Genomic DNA, 19,547 nt, shown 5'->3' with positions numbered 1-19,547 from the left:
TCTAATCATGGGAATTGAAAACTTCTGTAAGAATGAAGAAATTGTGTAAGAGCAGAAAATATACAATAATTTTGATTTGTATATATACTGAAAATAAATACACGTACAGTGTCTTAACAATTGTTGTGTTTTGCGTTAATTTTCAATTAGTTTTTTTATATTATTGCAATATTACCTACGTTACTATTTATTTTTTTAACTCAAGTAAGCAATGTCCAGCTGATCACGCGAAGTTATAAAATGTTCTAATGTAGGGTGCAATGCGCTTTCCTTTGAGTTTTATACTCATTTACTTGTGCCAATTCTGAGCCGCCGAATTTCTACAACGTTACAGCATTATTTCACCTAACTAAAGCAGAAGTAATCAATCGAAATATAAGTGTAAAAAAATAAATAAATAAATAAAAAAGTAAAATTGCAAAAATTTAATGTATTGCACTCGTATATTTTTTATTTTGTTGTCTGTTTAGTAAATAAAAAAAATACCTGTAATTTAGTATTTGTTGATAATTTTGCAGTCGGTAATACTGTTAATTCATCAAGCAGTAATTCACTCTGAAAAAAGTAAATACTGACCAGTAATAAAAATCACGAAATATTAATATATAATAATAAACCTTATATAAAACAATTATACTATTTATGCATTTGCCGTCCGTTAACAACAAACTGCCATCCGATTAAATAAAAGATGAAATTTTAGCTTTTCAAAAATGTCAACCTTCATTGAGATTCGAAGACGGAAAGGTGTAATATGAATAAAATAACTAAAGGTCGATGACGATTAATTTTGAAGAGTGATTTGAGACACTACGTAAAAAACGATTTAATAAACTAAAATTATAAAATTTTTAAAAACTAAAATTCCAATAATTTTACATTCTAACATTTATCTAGTTTATTTTAAAATAGATATTTATATTAACTAGATAACATGAAAATAGATAATTTTTCATGTTATTAAATTTTTATTACTTATGTACTTATAAAATAACTAAAATAAAAAGTAGAAAAAAGTATTAAGGTATAGCAATTAATAATAAAAAAATGGCTTAACCATTTTATTTAATAATAATTTAAATAGATTTTACTAAATAAAGACATAATATTTCTATCAGTGTTACATCATAATATTATTTTCTCGGTTAATATAAAGCTAGAATAACAATATTGAAGGGGAAAATTGTGGTAATCATGTCAAAAATGGGATATCGGATTTTTTTGTGTAAATTTTTACGTATTAGGGTACAACTAGTTTATCTAGACCGAAAAAAAAACATATGTACGTAAGCATGTAGTATGTGTGTCACACTGCTTTTGGCTTTATATTTCAGGATTGACTGAACCGATTTTCTTCATATTTGCTCAGATGTTTCCATATGCGGGATAATGATCAAATTCATTTTTTCTAATTCGTTAAGAGGGTAGGGAATATCGAGAAAAACCAATTTCGATTTTCTTCAAAGGCATTTTAAAGAAAACGTTATTAAAATAAATTTATTACGTACAAAGCATATACAAATAATACAAAAAACGTTTTTTTCAAAAAATCAAAAATTTAAAAACATACTGAAGGTTAATATTATTTGTTCAGGACTGAAAGTGTTTCTTTTTGGCTACTTTTTAACCACATAATCTTCACTTATACACAACACTTTCACAAACATAAGAAAAACAGCTTGGTCTGCGAGTTGTAAAGCCTTGGTCAGCTTGGTAAAGAGTTATATACTGAGAAGAATATAACTTTACAATAACTTCAATAACTTTACACAGATACGCCATAAGTGAGCACCGTAATTGATTTTTTCTATTTTTTTTCTGTTTAGCCTCTGGAACCACCGTAAGATATTATTACTTCAGAGGATGAATGTAAATGAAATGTAGTTTTGTACATTCGCAGGTCGACCATTCCTGAGATGTGTGGTCATTTGAAACCAAGTCACCAAAGAACACCGGTGTCTACGCTCTAGTATTCAAACCCGTATAAAAGTAACTGCCTTTACTAGGATTTGAACCTTAGAACTCTCGAGTTCGAAGTCAGCTGATTTGCACAATGACGAGTTCACCACTAGACCAACCCGGTGGGTTACCGTAACTGACTGCTTTAGAAATTAATGACGTACTTTCATATGTCTCTTATTCGAACAGCATGTGTACTACTACAAAAGGATTCTTGTTTGAATTATGCAGTAGGACTACTGTTAAGCTTATTTTTGACGAATCAATTAATAACCGTCATTCATTAGAATTATAAGCAATATTCAGATCCGATATCAAACCTTCTATATCACAACAGGAATACGGAGAATTTTTCAATTTGAAATATTTCATCAAGTCTTCATTTATGTTTTTAAAATATGAAATTTTATTAGCCTTAATCAATAAATTCTATTCCTTTAAGCACGAACCCAGAAGTTCTGCTTGCTGTTTTGATAAATCCAATTCGCGAACCAAATCGTTAAATTCCACTTGTGAAATGAGATGTGGTTCACTATTGATTTCCCTGGTATGAAATAATCATAACAGATATATTTATAACGAAATGCACAAGATAACAGATTGTTTTTATTACGTGTCAAAAATGACAAAATACGGATCTTTGAACTAATATACTCAAGAAATGCCACAAGTTAGAGCATTTTTTATTAAATTTTCGGTTTTAGCGTAAAAACTATATTATAAAACACTCATATTAACGTTTCTCTTTCGAAAATCTTGTAGAGCAGTGTAATTTTAAAATACTGTAAATATCAATTACATTAATGGTCCGGCTAAAAACATTGACTGTTAATACGCATTATAGTTTGTTACTATTTGTACAATTTTTGAACAATTCGCCACATTAAATAGCCGATGTTTTTTCGTTTTGCTAACTGATGTATCCGACGGATACAAAAAAAAGCAGTAAAACCCTTAAAGCAGAGCCAACTCTAGTCATGATACATTATTAAGTTGTTAAATTATACATAAATTTAAAAGATTATAACAAATTATATTATGTTCTATCGTAGTAGTATACTTTTTTTTTATTCGAGTGTTATTTTTTGCAATTCCTAGCATTGTCATTCTAACATCTGTAGTTGATGCATTTCAGTGTACCTTCACCCTCAAAACTACTTTTAGTTCTAAGTCATCCTGAGTTGAGATCGACGAATAAATAGCGATGTTATGTTCCTCCCACTTCCCCATCCATACTGTTATGGCCTCTTCTGATTTGTTCCTCCCGCTCTAACGATCCTAGATTTCTGCAAAAAACCCTTTAAATATTTCAGAATCATGGAAATATTCAAGATAAAATTAAAAGGATAGGATATATAATTAATGAACAAATAAACACTCAATCCGATATAATGTTTAAAAATTTTAAATTGTTAAAATAAAAAAATCACAAAGATTAGTTTCAAGGAAGGTAAAACCGTTAGAAGGGGAGGGACAAAACAGAAGAAGCCATAACAGTAGGGATAGGGAGTGAGATTACAACATTTTATTTATTCTACAATCTCAACTCAGGAAGACTCGGTACTAAAAGTACTTTTGAGAATGGAGGTACTCCCAAACGCGTCAATGAGTATTAATGAGTGAGAATACTAGAAGGGGCAGATTATGATAATGCTAGCCGAAATTTTTACACATTTTGTTATTATTTCTAATTGAAAAAAAGAGTAAAAACTATTTTTACTTACCGAACAAGTAAGATGATCAGAACAAACGTTAATTGAATAAATAATATACAAACAATATAATATACTAAGAAAAACATTTATCCGAACAAAAATGTATTCTGATGAAAATGGACGATGTAGTAATAAAAGTAATACTGCAAAATAATTGCATGATAATATCAGTAAATGATATTTAAATGTTTCGTTTAACAGATCGCAGCATTTCAATAATCGATTATACAATAATCGATATGTATCTAGCTGATTTTCCCATAATCTTTTATTTTTTTCACCTTTAATAAATTTTAATGAGAATTTCCATGCAGAAGTATATCGATTAAATCTGAAATAGTAAAACATGAATAAATTTTTTATAAATGAATAAAAATTATATTATTATTATTTTCCCGGCGAATATAGATAGAATAGCTATATTAAAGAAGGAAGTATGGTGATCATGTCAAAAATTGGGTATCGGGTTTTTGGAAATCTTTTCGTTTTAGGATCCAGTTAGTTCATCTAGACAAAAAAAAAAAACATAATATGTATATATACATATATGCGTACGCATATATATTTATGTCGCATTACTTTGATCTTCATATCTCAGGATTGGAAAAAAATTTCTTCAAATTTGGCTCAGTATTTACATGTATTGGACATTGATGATATTATAAGTTTTTTCAAAATTCGTTAAGGGAATGATGATATATAGCGAAAAAAACAATTTCGATTTTCTTCAGAAGGATTTTAGAGAAAATTTTATTAAAAGTAATTTATTAACCTAAAATTTATTTACAAATAATCCAAAAAAACTTTTTCAAAAAATCAACCTCCACTTCATAAAACTGAAATATATGTTTTTGTTCTTTTAATCTATCTCCCTTCGGTTTAAATATTTTTTCAAAACTTTATATATACCCGGGAAAAGTCATGCAATAATTTGCCAGCTTTTTTAGTTATCTCAGAAATATTACAGATTAAAACTCTTAATTTGCGAGGATGTGGGAAGAAGAGGTTAAAGATTCATGATCGATTTCACACTATTCAATTATTTTATACATCTCCAGCGATAAAGGATTTTTTTTTAGAAATGAAACAGTTGTCTTTACATTTTATAACTAGAGAAACTTTCAGAATCTCTTTAATAAAAGGATAATAGTTCTAGGTATGAACCTTAACTACGAGTTTTTTATTCAGCTGGTTCCTTCCAGTTTTGTTCTTGTTATAATTTTTGAAAAATAACTGTTATTTGGTTTAAAATAACAATATAGGTTAAAAATAGCAATATTTGGTTTGGAAAAAATCTGGATCAGGAACAAGTGAAGTTTGAACGCTTTGACATTAGTTAAATAACTTAATCGTCTTTAAGTAAATTACTCTTTGAAGCAATGTTCAAGTAAAGAATTTAATTTAAAGGTTTTATGAGTGTATTTATAGAAATTAATAAGTAAAATTTGAACAATTAAAAATCATAATTAACATAATTTTAAAGAATATTTTTTTATAAATTCTAAACTTTCAGGGCTTTGTTTTGTGTGGTTGTCTAAATAATTTACTTGTATACCACATGTAACGGTAGAATTTCCTGAAAATAAATAACTACTGAATTAATTTGATTAAAACATTTCTTTTTCCTATTCCAGTTTACTTCCTTGTTCGAAGTAAAGGAAGTATTGTGCGAAGAATTTCGGTTTCCAGATTTCAATGGAACTATCCATTTTGACCATCCCTGAATCCAGTTTGACTAGTCTCGGCGTGATGTTGTACGTACGTATGTATGTATGTATGTATCTCGCGTAACTGAAAAAGATTAGCCGTAGGATATTGAAATTTTGGATTTAGGACTGTTGTAGCATCTAGCTGTGCACCTCCCCTTTTGATTGCAATCACTGAACCAAAAGTTCCAAAAAAGCTCAAATCCAAAGAAAAATTGTATTTGGACTTTTTCTTAAATGCAGTAATAAGCCCTCATTAGAGCTTTTCAACGATATATGATAACTAGTAATTATTATCATTGGTTCCAGAGTTATAGCCAAATAAAATTTTTATTAATGAAATATTTGGATCTTACGGGAAGACACATCGGTTCGAATCAGACTTCATCTCCTTTTTTTTAATTTAAATATATTGATTTATTAATAATTATTAACCTCTCATTGTAAAATAATATTTACGATGAATAATAATTAAATAATAATAATAATAACAACAAAAAAAACAATATAAAAAAATATCAGAAATTTTTAATGAAATAAACTTTTATGTACTTTTCATTTTTTTTAAATGTGTAAATGTAATTTTATAGGAGTACAAGGAAGTCATGTGTTGTCCACATCAGATTTTTTATATAAAAATGTCTTATATTTTTCTATTAAAAAAAAAGTACAGTTTCAAGTTAAGATCTCCTGCTGACAAAATTATGTAATTAAAGGGTCATCCAACACTCCCAATACCCCTTCCAAATCTTCAGTTAATAACAGGAAAAGTAAAATATTGAAACCATTCATTTTCAAAAGTAATCTAACTGTAGGTATAAGTTAACAGTTTATGGTACTTCTCGCTTACCATTCCCGGCCTTAATAAAACAAAAAACCGAAATATATTCGAACTGCTAAGTTTAAAACTTTCTGTATTTTAGTTGGCGAATAATAAAGTCATGTAACACAGAAGTTGAGCAGGTATACCAGCCATTTGCATAAAGGAATATTTTACAATTTGAATATATTCCAATCTTTTTTTTCAATAATTTTTTTAGGCATCTGAAATCTGCTGTAACCGTAATGATGTAAAAGAGGTTGGTAAAATTTAACATAATATTTTAGAAAAAGATATGAAAGAACATAATAACATATGAGACATTTTTTACAAGAAATATTTATTTTTTTAATCTACAATTGTATTTTCCTCAATATATTTTTTTTACTTGTGAATAAAATAGAGTGATTGTTATATATTTCAGGCCTTATAAGCCTGAAACAGTTGCCTGGTTGACAGTTCAACCGGATACCGATACCAAATAATTCATATGTGATGGTATCATTAACGCACGCCCGATTCCAAGCTGAATGGTTGAGATATGACTTGGAAAGGAGAGGTCTTAACAGTATACATAACAATGCGTTCCAGTTTCGCAATAACCTTGAAATTTCTGGATGGTGTCAAGAATGAACGTTTTGCAGTGTTTGAAAAATGACCGCGATTTGAACCTTGGACCTTTCGGATAAAAGATTGAACTACTAATTCGCTATGGAGGAAGGAATAAATTTTCGTTTAATAATTTAATAAATTTTACTGACCACAGTTAAAAAAAAACCTAATTTCAATAAAATCTAATTCAATTGCATGATTATTATTTCAAGAAAAGTAATTACAATCGAGAGTAGACCTCCGTTATCTTTCACTAATCTATCGAACCTTCATTACCCCACAATTTTCATTAATTTTATTGCCGAACATATAAAAAAACTCTATTAACGAAATTTATAACTCAAATTCATATTCATTCTCGTCTGTTTAAGTTTAAGATAGCCCCCACCAAGATGTTGGTGGAAGTATGATTATTACGTTAGACTTAAGCAAACTTGTTCTTACTTGTCTGATTACATCATAGTACTGCGGGTACCGTAATTTGAATTTTTTGTTATTTATTTTTAAAATAACATCAGTACATCGTAATTATTCGAGTAGTGTTGCACTGTTATTGTCACCTTGTAGTAATTACAATTCGACATCGTTAAGAATCTTCCTGCGAATTTGTTTGTTTGTATTATTTGTATTGTTTTGAATAAAAACGTTTTGTTCGTTTCTTTCAACGTTACGGTATTTTATTAAAACAGTAAACTATATAATTAGTGGCACGATATGGCGTTAAATATTTTAAATGACCGAGAACGGTGGTGGTGTAATTAAAGGCAGTGCCGAATCGATGTACAAATGCGGGCCAATTCATGGTAGTATGACTCTGAACTTAGCCTTGATAATATTTTACTATTTATTTTAATCATGGAGCAACGAAATGACGACTGAGGCCTTCTGTGAACGAGAATTATATGTCGTTAAAAACACAGCTACATTTTTTAAGTTTGAATTATCTACGGAATTGTGTGCGAGAAGCTTTCAAAATCAAATCGTGTAGCTGGTGGCCTAGATCTGACAGCAGAGATCGACAAGTCTCTATTCTTAAAGAGAAAGAACAACATTGATAGAATCCCCAGGAGCAGTATTTGAAAGGCTAAGCCGTGAAACGCAGGAATGTTTCATGTTCGCAGTAGATAATCGTTATTACCGATTATAGTAGAGCACATTGTACTGAGTTCAATAAAAATTTCTGATCAGTGAGCGGCATACAATGGTGTACGTAATTTGAACAGGAATTACATGCAAAATACTGTGAATTATTCTCAATACTTCATTGATTCACTTTTGGTGGGCATACTCAAAAAATAGAACGACTAAGGCGGGGTAGACAAAAATAAAATGCCCCGTTAATAAGGCATAACTAGGGAATTTCTGGACAGTTACTTATGCGAATACTTATAGCTGAGTAAAACGGATGATCGCAATGCGTTTCAAGCAATTCTGGAAGATATTGTCGCTTTTTGGCTTACGACATAAATAATTGTTTAAATGTAAGTATTCAATATATCAATTATTTTTATTTTTTTTCATTAATCTGTTTTTAATCATTAAAATTATAATTTTTTTTAATATTAAAAAATTATAATTTTTTTTAATATTAAAAAATTATAATTTTTTTAATATTAAAAAATTAAATTAGGCTTTTTGCACATCTTTTATTAATTTTTTTTTTCATGTAGATAAACTAACAATCTAAGAATTTAAAAAATATTTTTCCGGAAAGACTAGTGCAATTTTCTGCCAGAAATTCGCATAAAATAAATGGGATAGAGGTTAACGGAGTACAGTCAAAATGCATTTTGAAATATTATTATTTAGTAATATAACGTTTAGCTAAATAATATATAATATGTATTTTTTTTTTTTTTGTCTTCAGTCATTTGACTGGTTTGATGCAGCTCTCCAAGATTCCCTATCTAGTGCTAGTCGTTTCATTTCAGTATACCCTCTACATCCTACATCCCCAACAATTTGTTTTACATACTCCAAACGTGGCCTGCCTACACAATTTTTCCCTTCTACCTGTCCTTCCAATATTAAAGCGACTATTCCAGGATGCCTTAGTATGTGGCCTATAAGTCTGTCTCTTCTTTTAACTATATTTTTCCAAATGCTTCTTTCTTCATCTATTTGCCGCAATACCTCTTCATTTGTCACTTTATCCACCCATCTGATTTTTAACATTCTCCTATAGCACCACATTTCAAAAGCTTCTAAGCTTTTCTTCTCAGATACTCCGATCGTCCAAGTTTCACTTCCATATAAAGCGACACTCCAAACATACACTTTCAAAAATCTTTTCCTGACATTTAAATTAATTTTTGATGTAAACAAATTATATTTCTTACTGAAGGGTCGTTTATCTTGTGCTATTCGGCATTTTATATCGCTCCTGCTTCGTCCATCTTTAGTAATTTTACTTCCCAAATAACAAAATTCTTCTACCTCCATAATCTTTTCTCCTCCTATTTTCACATTCAGCGGTCCATCTTTGTTATTTCTACTACATTTCATTACTTTTGTTTTGTTCTTGTTTATTTTCATGCGATAGTTCTTGCGTAGGACTTCATCTATGCCGTTCATTGTTTCTTCTAAATCCTTTTTACTCTCGGCTAGAATTACTATATCATCAGCAAATCGTAGCATCTTTATCTTTTCACCTTGTACTGTTACTCCGAATATATACATAATATGTATATAAAGTGTATAATATTAATCATTTAGAAACCCTATTTTTTATTTATATATGGAATAATTTTACTGGGATGATGTTTTTAACAAAGTAAATTTAAATTATTTTATTTAAAATAACAAGCAATCTGAATTATATTATTAATTTTGTTATTGTATTATCGCTTTTAATTACATACGAGTAATCTCTACGGATGTATAAAATACGTTAACATGTTTTATATTTTAATTATTTCGTTTCCTTAAGAGAAAAATTACTTTTTTATTTTGTTTTTAGCCACTGAAAATGTTTGAATGTAAAGTCAATAGGATTTATACTTTTTGTTTCAATTATGCAATTACAAAGAAAGAAGCAAGAGGCTGTAACACATAAAAAATTCATAAAAATGAAAATATCATAAATTAAAAAAAATATATATTAACAGAATAAATACTGAAAAGAATAAACGATTAAGAAACATTTCTTTCTTTAATTGCCATATAATACAATCATTTCCATATACGTAATTTTTAATTTGTTTAAAATTGTAATACGTCGATTCATTTTTTATTAACATTAGCCGGATCAGGGCTAATGTTCAAGCTAATAATCAAGCTTCGCCGTCTGGGCATCGGGCTCTTCCCCTTGGACCCTCGACACGTTTGCATTCTCATGTTAAGAATTTTCTCGGTATTCATTAAATAAAACATGATTAGTAATTTTAATTTCTGTCACCATGGCAACAAAAATATAATTAATTAAAATTAAGCCAACAAACCACGGACCATGATTTTTTTATTAAAAAGAAAAGAAGAATACAGTTAAATTTATTTATTTCATGTTAATGTGAGTGAATTAAATTAAATAAAGTTAGAAAGTTGTAGAGTTAAATATTACAAATTAGATGTAAATATAAACATTGCTTCATATTTCACGTGAAAAATCGACAGTTTTTGGCAAAATTTCGTAGCTTTACAATCAATGATAGATTTTGAAATTTTGGTAAGAAAACGTTTTAATACCTAAAAAGTATAAATGTTTTTATTTTTGAACGTTTATACTTTTAAAAAATGTTAATATTATTATAATTATAATACATATAGAATTAAATTATAATAAAAATAAATTTTAACTGTAGTTATTTTATTATTAAATTTTTATTTTACCTGAAACAAAGTTGATTACAGAAGAATATAAATATATGTGGTAAAAATATACTGTTTAACATTATAATATAATACGATGTAATATATAAAACATTTTCTCCAAGAAATTTCCAAGAAAAAGTCAATTTATTATTTGAACTCGATCGAGGAATTTTACGATTAATTATATTGATTATTTGATTACTTATACACGTTGTCGATGGAAATAATAATCTGATGACACTACGAGTACATTTCATCAATAATCTAGTTATAAGTGTAACCTGTCAAAAATAAATAAAATAAATTTATTAATAAAACCTTTCAAGTTGTCAATTGGATTAAAAAACATAGAATTTTTGTACATCTCTTAACAACATATCACAACATTTTTTATCAGATTAAACTATTTTACTATAGTATTTTTAAAATAAATTTTTATTAAACGTTTAAAATTATTTTATAATATTAAAAATATTGAACCGGTATCTAAAATACATTCACAACTTATCGCTCGGTATTAAGTGATACGTAGCGTTCTTAATAGTTGTAATCTACTGCTGCAGAATTCAGCTTTTTTTTTTTGTCTTCAGTCATTTGACTGGTTTGATGCAGCTCTCCAAGATTCCCTATCTAGTGCTAGTCGTTTCATTTCAGTATACCCTCTACATCCTACATCCCCAACAATTTGTTTTACATACTCCAAACGTGGCCTGCCTACACAATTTTTCCCTTCTACCTGTCCTTCCAATATTAAAGCGACTATTCCAGGATGCCTTAGTATGTGGCCTATAAGTCTGTCTCTTCTTTTAACTATATTTTTCCAAATGCTTCTTTCTTCATCTATTTGCCGCAATACCTCTTCATTTGTCACTTTATCCACCCATCTGATTTTTAACATTCTCCTATAGCACCACATTTCAAAAGCTTCTAATCTTTTCTTCTCAGATACTCCGATTGTCCAAGTTTCACTTCAATATAAAGCTACACTCCAAACATACACTTTCAAAAATCTTTTCCTGACATTTAAATTAATTTTTGATGTAAACAAATTATATTTCTTACTGAAGGCTCGTTTAGCTTGTGCTATTCGGCATTTTATATCGCTCCTGCTTCGTCCATCTTTAGTAATTTTACTTCCCAAATAACAAAATTCTTCTACCTCCATAATCTTTTCTCCTCCTATTTTCACATTCAGCGGTCCATCTTTGTTATTTCTACTACATTTCATTACTTTTGTTTTGTTCTTGTTTATTTTCATGCGATAGTTCTTGCGTAGGACTTCATCTATGCCGTTCATTGTTTCTTCTAAATCCTTTTTACTCTCGGCTAGAATTACTATATCATCAGCAAATCGTAGCATCTTTATCTTTTCACCTTGTACTGTTACTCCGAATCTAAATTGTTCTTTAACATCATTAACTGCTAGTTCCATGTAAAGATTAAAAAGTAACGGAGATAGGGAACATCCTTGTCGGACTCCCTTTCCTATTAGGGCTTCTTTCTTATGTTCTTCAATTGTTATTGTTGCTGTTTGGTTCCTGTACATGTTAGCAATTGTTCTTCTATCTCTGTATTTGAACCCTAATTTTTTTAAAATGCTGAACATTTTATTCCAGTCTACGTTATCGAAAGCCTTTTCTTGGTCTATAAATGCCAAGTATGTTGGTTTGTTTTTCTTTAATCTTCCTTCTACTATTAATCTGAGGCCTAAAATTGCTTCCCTTGTCCCTATACTTTTCCTGATACCAAATTGGTCTTCTCCTAACACTTCTTCCACTCTCCTCTCAATTCTTCTGTATAAAATTCTAGTTAAGATTTTTGATGCATGACTAGTTAAACTAATTGTTCTGTATTCTTCACATTTATCTGCCCCTGCTTTCTTTGGTATCATAACTATAACACTTTTTTTGAAGTCTGATGGAAATTCCCCATTTTCATAAATATTACACACCAGTTTGTATAATCTATCAATCGCTTCCTTACCTGCACTGCGCAGTAATTCTACAGGTATTCCGTCTATTCAGCTAAAGTGTATAAACTTTTATTTTAATTTGATTGTCCAGCAGAAATTATCAGATTAGTTAAATCGGTGAAATTCAATATATTGCGATCTTGTGCAACTGTAACCGGCTTAATTTTAACTAGGAAAATGTACCTTAATTTAACTTATTTTTAACTGACTTCAAAAAAGTCTTATATATTCGACCTGTTCTTTTTATGTTTGTTCGCGCATAACCTTCTTTCTGTTTATCCGATTGTAATAAATCTTGTTGCAATCGATGCAACTGCTTTTTGCGGTGGTATCATGATGTTGAAAACATTTTTTAGACAAAAAAATATCGCTCTGAAAATTGAAAAAAAAAAACATTTCGCCGTTCAGCGGGTAGTGGAGGGACAGTGGAAATCCTGATATTAGGCCCCGCGAAAATGTTGCATGTATGGGTTTCTTTTGTTAAATGTTTTTGTCAATTGTAACTAAATAATGTTCATGAATTTAGCGTACTAACAACAAAAACTTTCACAACGACAGCTTCAAAATTCTGAACATTTTTAACTGTTTTTTGAATTGTGATTTTTTAACACAGTTTTAATCCCAATGTTTCCCTTTTCTATTCGCAAAACATAAATATAATTTTAGATAAATCGATCGTATCAAAAATTATAAATCGTTCGAACGAAAGAATCGTTGTGTGCTACGCGCAGCCGTCCGGCGTACCACCATTGATCCGCTCTGCGCCAATAGCAGCTAAAATAAAAATGTGAGCACATACAACAAACAAATCCACGCACCATCGTTTTTTTATGGAGAGATGATGTGATAAAGCATCGGTACGGACAGTGGGAATCTTATAATTCTATATATGTGTATCATATTACATGGTTTTGATGTCGGTTACAGTTTTCTTTAAAAATAATTATTTGTTTAATATTATTATAAATACGTTTCATTTTGCTAATGAAAAATATTTAAATATATTAGGTTTATTTTTAAAGAGTATTTTTGAATTGTTATGCTCATCGATCGTCGTTAGCCGAGAGTATTTTCATATAAAACGAAGTTTCCAAGCACTGCTGAAAAAGTTTGATTCCGCATAAACTTATAAGAATCTGTATAAATTGTTTGGAGTATGCACCTGAAACACTTTCTTTTTTTAATATAGTTAATTATTAGATAATGAAGAGTTGAATATTTTATATAATTTTTATTTATTTTCTTATTAATAATAATTACTCTATTTATCATTACTTTCTGCACTTCTTTTCATTTTATTGGTTTAGAAATCTGAATTGTAAATTATGGAAAAATTAAAAGTTTTACTTATTTATACTCATACCAAACGTTAATGATGTTACTCTCGAACTCGGCGATGAGAATTTGGGAACTATGACATTTTAAATAACTTAGGAATTGAACATAATAAAAAGAATTGACAATTATTGATAAAGAATTCGTGAAAAATAGATCTGTGAAAAATTACCAGGGAAAAATACAAATAGAATTTTAAAAAAGATACCGAAGATCGGATAGAAACTGAAAGTTTCGCAGAGTAAAAGGCAGAAATGTTAAATATATTTCATTTGAACGACAAATAACAAATAAAAAAGAAACCACATAATTATAAAAACACATAAATAATCATTGAAGTCAATCATTAATTATGTACTTTTTATTATACGTGAATATAAACAATGATAAAAAAATTTCTAACGGTTGTAAGAGATCTGAAATGAGACGTAGCTTCCAAAAATATCATAGCTATCTTTAAGAATAAAAATTACATATTGAGTTTCTAGGGAAAATATAGAGTAACAAAAGGGTGGGAATTTGCCATTGCTTTTTCATTGACTCAAATAAGCTGTTACATTTCAGAACATCAAGTTCACCGAAATACAGGTGATATTCAATTCTACAATTGACTCTACTGTACTCACCATAAAGACTAAATTTATAGTGAACATCGTTACTCCCCGAGAAAGCTACTCTAACTGGTTCCTCTTGTACCTCAAAAAACATACATAAAAGTCATAAAAAAGAGTAGTACAGATAACGAAAAGTAATACTAGATTAATGTATCCATTTCTATAATGTTGCAATGCTCTTCCCCTTATTTTCACATACTGCTTAAACAAATTAGAGCGGGGAAAAAGATAATAAACGAGGAAAATGATCAGAATCTCATGAATATGTTTACTGTAGAGATATGATTAAGAAAGAAGTATAAGGATGAAGGATATATAAGAAAATGACAAGAAATTTTATAGAAATAGACATGAAAAGAGTAATGGAAAAAAGGAAAAACAAGAAAAGTCTTTATACCTTCCATTTACTTGATGTTTTTTTACTGCTTGTTTTTGTTTCTTCCGTAAAAAATGGGTGACATTTTTTGAATTCATAATCAAATATATATATGCTATGTAGAAGTTCAATGAAATCTTTTCTTGTACTAACAGTTGCTACCCAGTGCAATGAAGAAATTACTGTGACAATAATTACATTTTCCAACTCATCAGAGTAAAACTACAACACATATAATATTAATTAAACAGAAAAAAAAAATTAATAGATAAATAATACATAGACACTTTATGTTTTTTGATATATTTTAATAAATAATAGATAAATTAATAATTAAATCGGTACATTTTAGGAATTTCACAGCCAAAGTAGTATGTACAATTTACTGAATAGTATTTTTGATTTTTAATGTTAATTAGACTAGGTTAGCGAGCGTAGGTTATGTTTGGTTAACCACCGGGTTGATCTACTGGTGAACACGTCTTCCCAAATCAGTTGATTTGGAAGTCCAGAGTTCCAGCGTTCAAGTCCTAGTAAAGTCAGTTATTTTTACACGGATTTGAATACTAAATCTTGTATACCGGTGTTCTTTGGGAGTTGGGTTTCAATTAAACACACATCTCAGGAATGGTTGAACTGAGACTATACAGACTACACACTTCATTTACACTCCTACATATCATCCTTTGAAGTATTATCTGAACGGTAATAACCGGAGGCTAAACAGGAAAAAGAAAGGTTATGTTTGGTTAGATTATGTTAATTCTGTACACTGGCAAACCGTACTTTATCAACATAATCTAACCAAACATAACCTTCGCTCGATATCCTCGTCTAATTAACGTTAAATATACAAATCATATACAACTTATTAATAACAAAAGAGATATTTAAACTAAATATAATTGTTGTTATTTTACACTGTTTAAAAATAAATTTTTGATTTTTTGTTTGCTGTGAAATTTTGTTTGCTATTTAACCATTTTCTGGAAATAGTACACAAAAATGTTCCAATAAATCTTTTTTGAGCTATTTTGTACCTATTTTTCTGATTTGAAGAGAGCATCGTTAACTCATATCAATGAATAGTTGAATTATTCAACTACTACCGGTTAGTATTCGATACGGTTAATACCGTATTAACTTCAGAATTACAACATAGTTATATACACGCAAGATAAAACACAGGTTGTACGCAGTAGAATAATTTTATCTACAATATTAATCAATACACTTAAAAAAAAAACTAAAATAATTCAATTTTATTTTTTTTTATGGGAACAGTTTTAACGACTCTTACATACACACAACCGTTCAATTTTCACATCAAACAAACGCTAAGTAAGGAAATTTATTTCTGTTATAAAAATTAAGCTGTGTTTAAAAGATTGGAGAACTGGTGGAACAAGTTATCAAACATCCTGACCCCGAAGGGAAGACACCCTTCGTGATGGTCGCCACTCCACCCCCTCGGTAACTAGCCCTCAGGGGCTTTACCGGAGGCCATCTTCAGTTAATAACAAAAAAAATCAATAAAATATAAGTAAAAAATTGATTCTCAAATACATATCTAAAAGCATATTTCCATGAGTTTAGTGAGTCAATTTTTTAAAATTATATTTTATTACGCTGAAAAATTTATTTTTTAATTAAACATTTCTTTTGCAGTTCTGCGCAAGAAGATCGACTTTTCGTTATTTTATTTTGTTTGAAAAGGTATAAAGTCATTCTAATCTAAAATTTTACAAAAAATTAGAAAAAAGAGGTATAATTTTTTTATATTAAAATATATTTTCTGTTTATAATAAAATTAGATTATTATAACAATTATTTAAGAAAATTATTAAAAAAAATTCTCAATAAAACAGTACGATGTTTAAAATAATTTATTCCAGTATTTATGTATACAATTTTGTTTTACTAAATTAACAATCTTATGTTATTATCTACTGGTAAATACCTAAAACATTTATAAAAAAAGTCAACTTTCAAACTTTTAGCATCATAACGAACCACGCTTCAAACTTGCTTCCTCAGTTTTTTCGATCTTAGATTGAGCGTAAACTCAAGAACAATTCCATCAAATTTTCATATGCACAATTTCAGATATACTGCTATAGCATATGTAAATTTCAATTAAATTAATCCGAGTAGTTTTGGAATTTTCGAGCAGTAAAATTTTATACACAAGCCAATATATATAAGGAAACTCCAATTTAAATAAATGGTATCTTCGTACTTATCATACCTTGGAACGTAAAGAATGGTTAATTTTCAACTCCCAATCCACCATGCGACCGAAAGTAATACCGTACTTTGGTTCGAGAAGTTAAAAAAAAGACATGTAATTTTATACATATTAGTAGAAAAATAACGAATAAAATTAGTAGAAATAACGAAGATGGACCACTGAATGCAAAGATAGGAAGAGAATAGATTATGGAGGTAGAAGAATTTTGTTATTTGGAAAGGAGAATTACTAAAGATGGACGAAGCAGGAGCGATATAAAATGCCGAATAGCACAGGCGAAAGGGAGCCTTCAGTTAGAAATATAATTTGTTTACATCAAAAATTAATTTAAACATCAGGAAAAGATTTTTGAAAGTATATGTTTGGAGCGTAGCTTCATATGGAAGTGAAACTTGGACGATCGGAATACCTGAGAAGAAAAGATTAGAAGCTTGTGAAATGTGGTGCTATAGGAGAATGTTAAAAATCAGATGGGTGGATAAAGTGACAAATGAAGAGGTGTTGCGGCAAATAGATGAAGAAAGAAGCATTTGGAAAAATATAGTTAAAAGAATAGACAGACTTACAGGCAACATATTAAGGCATCCTGGAATAGTCGCTTTAATATTGGAGGGACAGGTAGAAGGAAAAAAACGTTCCAAGGCAACGTTTGGAGTATGTAAAGCAAGTTGTTAGGGATATAGGATGTAGGGGGTATATCGATATGAAACGACTAGCACTAGATAGGGAATCTTGGAGAGCTGCATCAATCCAGTCAAATGACTGAAGACAAAAAAAAAGTAGAAAAATTATAATTAAATATATTTTATAAAGTAAAAAAAAAAATACCGCGGGATTATGAAGAATGATAATTACGTAAATATAATAATTTCATTAGATTTTTAAAACTTTTAATTGAGTAGATTTGGAAATAGTATTGGACTCAGAAATAGCCTTTAGACTACAACTGAAAAATACCTAAAATTGAGTATGCCACGTCACGTAAAACTATTGGTAAAATTATCAAGGTGGCTTTTGAAATGTGACGTTAAGAGAAAATATTAAAATTAGATGCGTTGTTAAATCATGAAGATTCTAGAATTATTTCAGAACATAGAAGTTTCTGTAAGCACCTTGTTGGAAGTACAATGTCAAAAATTTCACTGAGTCTAATGTTAACACGTTCATAGATAATTAATTGTTTACTAGAAGGACGTGTTAGAGGACAAAACCTGGAAGGAATTCTATAAACCTAGAATTTATATGAAGCAGGATGTATGGAAGATGTTGCAATACAATAAAATATTAGATTCTTTAGATATTGTTAAACATGAATATAAAGGAATATATACAATAATTATATTAAGAATACATAAATTTATAAAAAAATAAATAAGATAAAAATATACTGGTGAATAACATAAATTATTCATGCAAAAATAAAATTACAAACAGAACGATCGGCCGGCTAAATATAATATTATGTAATTTCCTAGAATAAAGAGAATTTCAAAGCCATTTCATTATGGTGTGACAATAGAAAAAAATAAGGAAAAGGTAGAGTCACGGCCATTGAAGATCAGTCATTGTAAAGTGCAAATATAATACCCAACAAGTTGCGAATGGGAGGTTCAACAGGAAACATGCAGCAAATACGTGCTGTAAACGTGAACCAGTACTCCGTATCTCTCTCGTTCATCCCTTCCACCTGTAGCTATATTACGTCATATACAATATATACTCCCACCTACCATATTACAGTGCAACAGAAACATCAAAATGCGCAGCATCATAACGTAACGTTGTAAAGTTTATTAACCTATACACTATTTACACAGTTGTCGTAACCTTGAATTTTTTTACTGGGTCTTTAGGTTAATGTCAACGACACTAACGATATATTACGTCGAAATTCATGGCGGCAAATGTACTTGAAAATAGCACTATATGGTACCTCACCCCACTTTATTTTTTATAGTATATAAATATTTTTTGTTTAATAATCTTCGCGTGTATTCCACACCTATGCAAAAACTTGCATAGAATTTTATAATACGTAATAAAATTAAAAATAAATTACAACCTTTTTATTAAAAAATAAATAAACTAACTAAAAAAATAATAATAAAAAAAAAGGACATCTCGATAAATTTACAATCTTGTATGTACATTTATATATATTATTGTCATTAAAAGAAATAAATGGATATAACTATGTTCTAGAATATTTAACATATCTGGCAATGAGTACATATCGAAAGAAAAAAAATATGTTAGTTTAATTCTTTATACATTTGTTTAGTAATTCTCTTTAATATGTGTATGTTGTGTGTGTGTGCGTGTGTGTGTGTGTATATATATATATACATATGTATTGGATTCTGTGAGTTTGTTACTC

General features: G+C 29.0%; 1 protein-coding gene across 1 annotated transcript in view; it reads right to left on the bottom strand.

Moving 5' to 3' along the window:
• The window catches only part of LOC142328326 (uncharacterized), a 29,759-nt gene extending 14,742 nt beyond the window's left edge, over positions 1-15,017 (bottom strand). Inside the window, exons 1-3 of the mRNA XM_075372033.1 lie at positions 14,941-15,017; positions 3,684-4,005; positions 487-555 (exon numbers count right to left, since the gene is read on the bottom strand). Coding sequence (XP_075228148.1) covers positions 487-555; positions 3,684-4,005; positions 14,941-15,017 — 468 coding nt within the window. The remainder of the gene's footprint in view (positions 1-486; positions 556-3,683; positions 4,006-14,940) is intronic.
• Positions 15,018-19,547: the final 4,530 nt, after the last annotated feature.

Source organism: Lycorma delicatula, chromosome 7 (genome assembly GCF_047948215.1).
Source record: "Lycorma delicatula isolate Av1 chromosome 7, ASM4794821v1, whole genome shotgun sequence".
NCBI lineage: Eukaryota > Metazoa > Arthropoda > Insecta > Hemiptera > Fulgoridae > Lycorma > Lycorma delicatula.
This window is presented reverse-complemented; position numbering and strand designations above follow the sequence as displayed.